Consider the following 8,533-nt stretch of genomic DNA (forward strand, 5'->3'; position numbering starts at 1 on the left):
AGATTAGCAGTAAGATTAATTAATCAGCCTGACCCGACGCCTCAACCAGCCGATTAATCAAGCTAACCACCCGCAACTGTTCACGGCCATTATGGTAGTAACCCGATCGAGCTGACCCGACCGACAGGACCAAACTGACGTGCAAAAAAAGCAAGAGAAAGCACCCGAATTGGAGGAGTACCAGCGCTGGCTGGGGGTGCGGACCCTGCCACATGCACGGCGATCCCGCGCCGGAACAGGGAATCTACCCCGGCGGCCGCCGCACGCGCGCGGGCCTGCCACGGCCAGTACTGTTCCGACCCGCTCCTCCGCCACCCTTCCTTTCCTAATCGGGACCGCCTTCAATTCCCTCCCACACCCGTCGTCGTCGTAGCTGCCGGGGGAGGAAAAGGACCGGCCGTGCCGACTTGCCGTGCGGCGGATATTTTCCGGGCCTGGATCATCAGTATACTAAAATAATATAAAACAACGACCGGCGCGGTGCGGCGCGGCCAGGTGGAGCGTGCGGGGGCACGGGCCCGATCGCCCCCCCGATTTGTTTAACCGCCAGCTTACTGTTCGGGCTCCCCCCGCCGGCCAATGGGAGCGCACCGTACGCCGCGGCCCCGGGGGAGGCGAGCGGGCGAGCGAGCGAGACCTCTCCCTCACCTTTCCCGTCGCTCCCCCTCCTCCTCCTCCCATTGGCGGGTCGCCGTTTATATACTAGGCGCACACACACGGGCGCGGCAGAGGGTAAAAATCTAGCCAGCCGGTGCTCCTTCGTTTGTTTGTTTGTTCGTTTGTGCGGCTGAGCAGGAGGAGGGAGGAGGAGGACGGCGGCGCCGGAGCGGTCGAGAGCGGTTCAGGCAGGGCGGATCGAGATGGCGCGGGAGAGGCGGGCGATACGGCGGATAGAGAGCGCGGCGGCGCGGCAGGTGACCTTCTCCAAGCGGAGGCGCGGGCTGTTCAAGAAGGCCGAGGAGCTCGCCGTGCTCTGCGACGCCGACGTCGCGCTCGTCGTCTTCTCCTCCACCGGCAAGCTCTCCCAGTTCGCCAGCTCCAGGCACGTACCCTCGCCTCTCTTTCCTCCCCGTCCTGTCACCTCCATCTCCCATCTCACACACGCATACACATGTGTTCTTCTACCTTCTCCATTCTCTCTTTTTTCTACTAGATCTGTCCGTTCTTCTCGTGTCCCCGACTCGATGCGGATTCCGGATCCTCGCTGCACTGGCTAGATAGGGTTTCCCGCACCGCCGCCTACCAGCCCGTCCAAACGCCATGATTTCCTCCTCCGCTTCTAGGTTTCGGATTCCGTTAGGATATCATCACATGGTGCATGCTACGAAGAGCCACCATTTCTACCTGTGGCTGAAGATCCTCAAGTCCTCCGTCCTTTGCGCCGATCCGGCCGGGTTCGATTCCGGAGAAATGGGGAATTTTTTCACTGTAGTTCCAGAACAGTACCAGATCGATCTCCACCTCTTTTGCTCGATCCGTTCGCGTGTCCTATGCGGGGGAACACGCTAGTGTCCTCCGGTCACTCTGTTCTTTCGCCTTCTTTTAGTAAAATACTATAAGCCGAAAGCCTATCCGTGGCTCTCCGGAATCTGGATCGGCGCGTGGGGTGGCAGCAAAAGGCGTCTCTGCAGCTCGTGCACGCCCGTACGTACCTGTGATTTCATGTGGCGGCGGCATGCCGTATGCATACACCATACCTGCGTGCAAAGAGCTTCCCTCCCTCTGGTGGGCTGAGCTCTCGTGCTCTGTGCAGCCGTGGATAGACTGATAGAGTAGTACGTACTCCTCCACTAGCAGTAGGATAAGAGTAGTAGTTTTTCTTAGGCTACTGCCTACTATACTAGGTTGTTGCTATTGGTTACGTTTATGGGATTTGGGCGCTTACCACTATTGTCTGTTCCGATACTACCAGAGAAAAATAACATTTCAAGTACTACCAGCATCGTGGCTCTGCTGCATGTGTTGCGTAATCATAACCCAGGGAAATGATTGTTATATCAGTTCCCTTGTGTACCGGCAGGTTGTCCTAATTTTTTTCTTGATAATTTCCTCTTGGTACGCGAAAACAGGTTAATTATATAATATAATCGTATGTACTTTCTGTAAGCTTGTACAATGCAAGATGCCTCGAGAGATGCTTGTGAAAATGATCTGATATTACTTAAGCACCCGTTCTTATTTGTATAACACGGACGCTAGGCACCTCTATATATATGGAAAGCAATGGTGATTAAGCAAAAACCAGTTTATTTTTACAAGCACCTTGCATTGTACATGGTTTTAGGGAACGGTTTGTGCAATTCTTTTGCGACATTCATGTTGGAGCCGAATGCACTGTTGGGATTTGTTTGAGTGAGAGGTGATATTTGCCACTTGGCATGGTTTTGCCGAGGAAAAGGGGGAGTTGCATTTAACATTTAAGTATACAAGCAGTGATGGAAGTGCTTATGGAACCGTATGCTATTCCTTTGCCAAACTTTGACATGTCAATGGTGATTTCTAATAGTCTACCATAACTAGTCGAAGAAGAAAGGCATACACATTTTCTTATAATAATTTTTCGTTAATTGCGTCATCCTCTTATAATATTTGATTGATGTCCGGCAGTTTTGTCGCTTGGTGCTGTCTGCACGATTGCACTAATGAAACTGGGAGGCTGTGCTCTCCTGTTATGCATAAAAGTCTGCTATGCAATGTATTATCCAATATGAATTTGAGAAGATCTCTGTACCAAACAAACCCTAACCGAATCATGTATGCATAGAACAATTAAGTTCTTTGAGTTTGTTGTGGCTGTACCATGCACCTTAAGGACATGCTTGGAAGAGGAATATTTCTTGGTTAAAGTGTTGGTATTTAGTTTAAATTTGACTTAATACAAAAATTATACCAAGAAGTATTATTCTATAAAAGTGCTCCTAATAGATATAATCAGAAATTTGTTTACATACCATCTTTTTGATGACATTACTTTCTCAGAAGTAACTCTGGCTTCTTCTTTTTTGCGGGGAAAAAGTAACTGTGCTAACATATATAAAGGGACATCTATGTCCGGCCATGTATTTCACTTTAAATACAGGCATTCACATCTCTAGCTTTAAGCATACTAGATGCTATTGCATCCATTTTATGCATGGTACCCAGCAATGCGCAGCCTCCAATTATTTTATTATTGTTCTTGGCTTGAGAATACAAATTCATGTTTCAGATCGAACCATTCAAACTCCATCCATTTGTACAAGATGTTACACAGTTCCAAATAGCTTGAACATAACCCTTTTTAAGAAGATAAACTAATAATTAAGTATCATGGATACTTTTTAGATCATACTATAAAATGACCTTTGGAATGTTGGACACCCCTAGCTTCAAAAGAGGATAGGAATTCAGTGCTTTATACTCCCTTCGTTTCTAAATATAAGTCTTTGAAGAGATTCTACTATGGACCACATACGGAGCAAAATGAGTGAATCTATACTCTAAAATGCATCTAGATTCATCCATATGTGGTCATAATGAAATCTCTACAAAGACTTATATTTAGGAATGGAGGGAGTATATACTATAAATAAATTGGTAACTCTTTAAAATCCTCATTTCTATGCATGTGATACGAGATAGATTATATATGATATATATACGAGAGAAACACGAGTTTATCAGTTCTGAACAAGTGAATAATATCTTAATTATTTCAGTTGGGTACTTCTAGACAATTCACTACTATATATGTGTGTGTGATTTGCAGGTTATTCCTCTTATGTACTCCCTCCTTCCCAAAATATAATGCGCCGATTGACTTTTCTGGTCTTCGTTACACAACTTTGACTATGATTTTCATGTATTATATGTCTGCAAAATTAGTATACAGACATATGAAATAAAATTGTTTTGAAAGATAAATACGACGATACCATTTATACATGTTTAATCCATGTACTTTGGTATATATTAGCAGTCAAAGTCGTGCATCAAAGACCGTGCAAAGTCAATCATGCCTTATATTTTGGGAAGGAGGGAGTACCTTGAATACATGATACTGTATAAAGTTAATATGATATGCCCCTGATCTCTGTTTTTGAGTCGCCGACTAATCGCCGATTAGTCGCCGACTAATCGCCAAGTCGTCGTGGCATGGCTGGCTCGCGCAGGCGACTTGACTCAGGGAGCTAGTCGCGCGACTCGCGTGGCTCGCCGGTGACTTGGGGCGATTAGTCGCACGACTCGCTGGCTCGCTGGCTCGCGTGGCTTGCTGCTGTTGTATATGTGATCATGTGGGGACTGGGGAAGGAGGAGGACCGAAGGAAAGAGAGCGCAGGGTGGGCCATATATGTGCTCTGCTTAGATATAGTATATGAAAGAGAGCGCAGGGTGGGCTCTATATGTGCTCTGCTTAGATGTAGTATATTTTCTCTGTTGTATATGTGCTCTTCTGCTGCTGTATATCTATGTGCTCTGCTGCTCTATGTACTGTTGTGCCATGGCGACTTGGGGCGACTAATCAAGCCAAGTCGCTGACTCAAGCCAGCAAGCCACTAGCCGCAGCCTCGGCGACTTGGCTTGACTCGGCGACTCAAAAACCTTGCCCCTGATCAATTAATACTACATTATATGCTGGTGTACCTTCAAACACTTTTGTACAGAAGCTTGCTTGCATTACTATTTTTTATATACATTATTAATTTCCTGATAAACTGTATATTTGTGTAAATTCTGATGTGATTTTGGTTTGGTGAACAGTATGAACGAGATCATTGACAAGTATAGTACTCATTCAAAGAACCTGGGGAAATCTGATCAGCAGCCGGCTATTGACTTAAATGTATGTATAGCAAATTTTTTGTAAAAAAGAGAGCAAAAAGTTATGTAATTAACTAGGAATTATTAAATGGAAAGATTTGTGTGGAGAACCTAGTGACCCCACATACATTTACATTTTCTTTTTTAAGAGTAATATGAACTCTATATACTTCTTTCCATAGTTGCCTAATTAAAAACGTCCTTTGCCAATCATTTGTAAATGTTAAATGATACTAATAAAAAAATCTTGCACTGGCACCTAATTTCTTGGAGCACACTAAAAGGAGAGATAATGTGCATGGATGGAATAGTGAAGTATATACCTGCCTTGGGTCCTATTTTCTGGCCCACTAGCCAGTTCCTAGCCTGGAACTGTATTCTTTTTCGAAATGTTCTTGTTTCATTTCATTATTGTTTTGAAACATTTTGTCAAATAAAACATTTTCATTACTTATTATTATTACCGTGGTCCTCCAATTTAACATTGCACACATCTCATAAGAATTACACATTTATTTTCTTTTTTACATGCATATTTATACTGTTCCTAACGAAAATGATAACAGTTACAGATGTATTATCTTTTCAGTTAGAGCACTGCAAGTATGACAGTTTGAATGAACAACTCGCAGAAGCAAGTCTTCGACTTAGGTTACGTTCTGTTCCCATCCTGGATTTGTGTGATTTACTAGAAGTTGTTAACTACAAAGCGGCTGAAATATTAACGGTTAATGCCATGCTCTATATTATAGACACATGAGAGGTGAGGAACTTGACGGACTGAGTGTCGGTGAGTTGCAGCAGATGGAAAAGAATCTCGAAACAGGATTGCAGAGGGTGCTTTGTACAAAGGTAGGGTGACATCTCTTTCTCCTTCAGCTTGGTTTTGATTGTGCAGGCATTATGCCAATTGTTTCACACGATATATGTGTCTGCAGGACCGGCAATTCATGCAACAAATCAGTGACCTCCAACAAAAGGTGAGGAATGATCTCTATTGTTTCTTTAGGCTTTTGGCAGCAGATTGCGCAGTTCCTTTTTTGGATCATGTATGTCAGGCAAATTATCAAACTAGTGGCTTGTGTGAATTATAATTTAATAGATCTAAACGCTCTTATATTTCTTTACAGAGGGAGTATTAGATATACATGTATGTAACGGAGTCGAATGGGTTTTATGGCAATTACCTGAATTTTTGCAGCCATGTAGGAAATTAATTGTTTGAATTGGTTCAAAAAAATTTGTTTGAAAATGTTGCATGCTAAGAACCTTAATTTATAGTGAATAATATTGTGTATTACATATGTTGCTGATTGCTGAACTCTCAAGTAACCTTAATTTATATGGACTATTGCTAATAGAGCCCATTAGTAGGGAAATTCAATTGTTAATTCCAATTCTCATAGATTCATAGGGAATGCCCTTGCAGTACGCACAGACATGTGCAAGTAGTAGATATGTGCATGTCATGTGCAACAAGTCAATACCTAAAATTGGCACAGTACATGTTAAACAAGAGGCAAATTGACAAGTGGACTCTTTTTTCTTTCCCATATTGATAATGTGAAGAGAGGTTGGGGTAGACCGAACTTGACATGGGAGGAGTTCATAAAGAGAGATCTGAAGGACTGGAGTATCACCAAAGAACTAGCCATGGACAGGGGCATGTGGAAGCTTACTATCCATGTTCGAGAACTATGAGTTGGTTGCGAGATCTTGTGGGTTTCACCTCTAGCCTACCCCAACTTGTTTGGGACTAAAGGCTTTGTTGTTGTTGTTGTTGTTGTATATTGAATGGAATGTTATCAGCAATATATCCCTTTATGTGTGGTTTTAAAATTTTATTATTTATTTAAGTGGAAGAAATTATTCTTTTACCACCAGCACAGTCAATGGAGTTGCTCCCTGATTGCATTATTTTTTTATGAACTATTCAGCAACACAAAATTGACTATATTAAGTTTATTGGTTTTGAGAACATTTTTGGTGTACTTCTACAAGGTGAACATTTGATAATGTAATTTCTCTTTTTCCTTGTAGGGAACGCAGCTGGCAGAGGAAAATATGCGCTTGAAAAACCAAGTAATAAGATTTTAGATGCATTCGTAGTCCTGCACTTAATCGATCTTTATAAGAAGTGCAGCTTGAACAAAGTCCAATAAAAGTTGGGGTGGCAGAGCACACATTTACATCATGTTCGTGTGCTTGGATGTAGATGCATGAGGTGCCAACTGTTAGCACGGTGGCCGTTGCCGAAGCTGAAAATGTTGTCCCTGAAGATGCTCATTCATCTGACTCTGTGATGACGGCAGTATATTCGGGAAGCTCGCAGGACAATGATGACGGTTCTGATATATCCCTGAAACTAGCGTGAGTTTCGTCCAGAATCCCTTGCTCATCATCTTTATCCTGATCATATGCTAGTCCCAAAATTCCTTCGTAGAATCCGCCACATAAGAAAAAATATAATAATATATAATAGTTATTCTCTCTGTCCCAAATTGTATATTTTGTACTCCCCCGTACTATACTTTTGGGCGGAGGGAGTACTATTTTGTACTATTATGGGACGGAGGGAGTAGTTAGCTCTGATAATTGGAGATGAGTCTGACAACTCTAATTTCAATGTGTGTTTGTCGTTTTTTTTGTGAGGGAATCAATGTGTGTGTGTCACCTGACTGAGTTACCAACAGTTTGTATCATCAATTCTGAAATGTGGCAGATTCCTCTTCACTCAACAGGTTACCTTGGAAGTAAGGACCGTGGGGAGACCACCTTGAGTTGCCTTGGTAGAGAGAAGATGTGAAATGCTATGGAGAATCACTCGAAGATAGGCTGACTGGAATGATCCCATAGTAGAAGCCAGATCAGTTTAACCTGATCGAGTTGTCGTTTTATGTCTCCATTTGCATGGCGCGGTTGTCCACCTTTGTGCCTGGGTATTCAGTCACTGAACTTGTAGCGTATCATCTTGTCTTGCTCTGTAGCGACATGTATCATTGGTGCAAACTATATATGTGCCTGCTGCGGCTATGTGTACTTATTTTATGGTGAAGCGTATGGGCGCCGTTCTTTGCTGCTGATGAATAAGCGTGTTAGTGAATTTGCAATTCGCTGATACAGGGCAAAAAAGCTTAAAAATATATTTAGAAAAATGTGGCGTCGCCCAGGAATGAACCGGAGACCTTCAGTGTGTTAGACTGATGTGATAGCCAGCTACACCACGACACGGTAATTATTTTTGTTATGGTAATGCTTTATTTATATATTTTAGTAGATGATAGTGTCAATCCGTGATGAACACATGATCTACTTATCGAGCTATTTTTTACAGTTTTGTGCCTTATGAAAGGAGAAATTGGAGGCTACCAAAATCCGAGATTTCATAGGTGCAGATCTTCGGTTCAGATTAGAATTCGCTCAAAGAATCAAGTGGCGAGAGTGAGTAGAAGTTTTTTTTTGAGACACTCTCGCTAAGCTTTTATTCAACCTTCATAATGTTTACAGGTAAAAATTAAAGCTGTCCAGGTTGACCTAACCAAATAAGGTGACCAAACCCGAGAGTTAAAGAATGCCTAACGAGATTGTGAGCCTCGAAATTCGAGCTCCTAAACTCATGAACGATATTACAATCAGCAAAACCTGTAGATCAATCTATGATCACGATAGCTCCATACTTCGCCGCGGAATTTTGCTTGATGTCGTTCACCACCGTCTTGCAGTCACTTGCAAT

At 42.9% G+C, this 8,533-nt stretch overlaps 1 protein-coding gene across 1 annotated transcript; it reads left to right on the forward strand.

Moving 5' to 3' along the window:
- Positions 1 to 493: 493 nt before the first annotated feature.
- Positions 494 to 7,826, forward strand: LOC109755000 (MADS-box transcription factor 55). The gene is made up of 8 exons (XM_020313885.4): positions 494 to 1,042; positions 4,741 to 4,822; positions 5,390 to 5,451; positions 5,553 to 5,652; positions 5,739 to 5,780; positions 6,841 to 6,882; positions 7,016 to 7,170; positions 7,542 to 7,826. Exons 1-8 carry the CDS (start codon positions 861 to 863, stop codon positions 7,555 to 7,557), a joined length of 681 nt encoding a protein of 226 aa, XP_020169474.1. The 5' UTR covers positions 494 to 860; the 3' UTR covers positions 7,558 to 7,826.
- The last annotated feature ends 707 nt before the right edge of the window (positions 7,827 to 8,533 follow it).

Source organism: Aegilops tauschii, chromosome 7 (genome assembly GCF_002575655.3).
Source record: "Aegilops tauschii subsp. strangulata cultivar AL8/78 chromosome 7, Aet v6.0, whole genome shotgun sequence".
NCBI classification, from domain to species: domain Eukaryota; kingdom Viridiplantae; phylum Streptophyta; class Magnoliopsida; order Poales; family Poaceae; genus Aegilops; species Aegilops tauschii.

Coding starts and splice junctions, on each gene's coding strand:
- LOC109755000 (XM_020313885.4), top strand. CDS start 861: ATGGCGCGGGAGAGGCGGGCGATACGGCGGATAGAGAGCGCGGCGGCG. Junction 4,823..5,389: donor AGCCGGCTATTGACTTAAAT/GTATGTATAGCA, acceptor TTATCTTTTCAG/TTAGAGCACTGCAAGTATGA. Junction 5,781..6,840: donor TCAGTGACCTCCAACAAAAG/GTGAGGAATGAT, acceptor TTTTCCTTGTAG/GGAACGCAGCTGGCAGAGGA.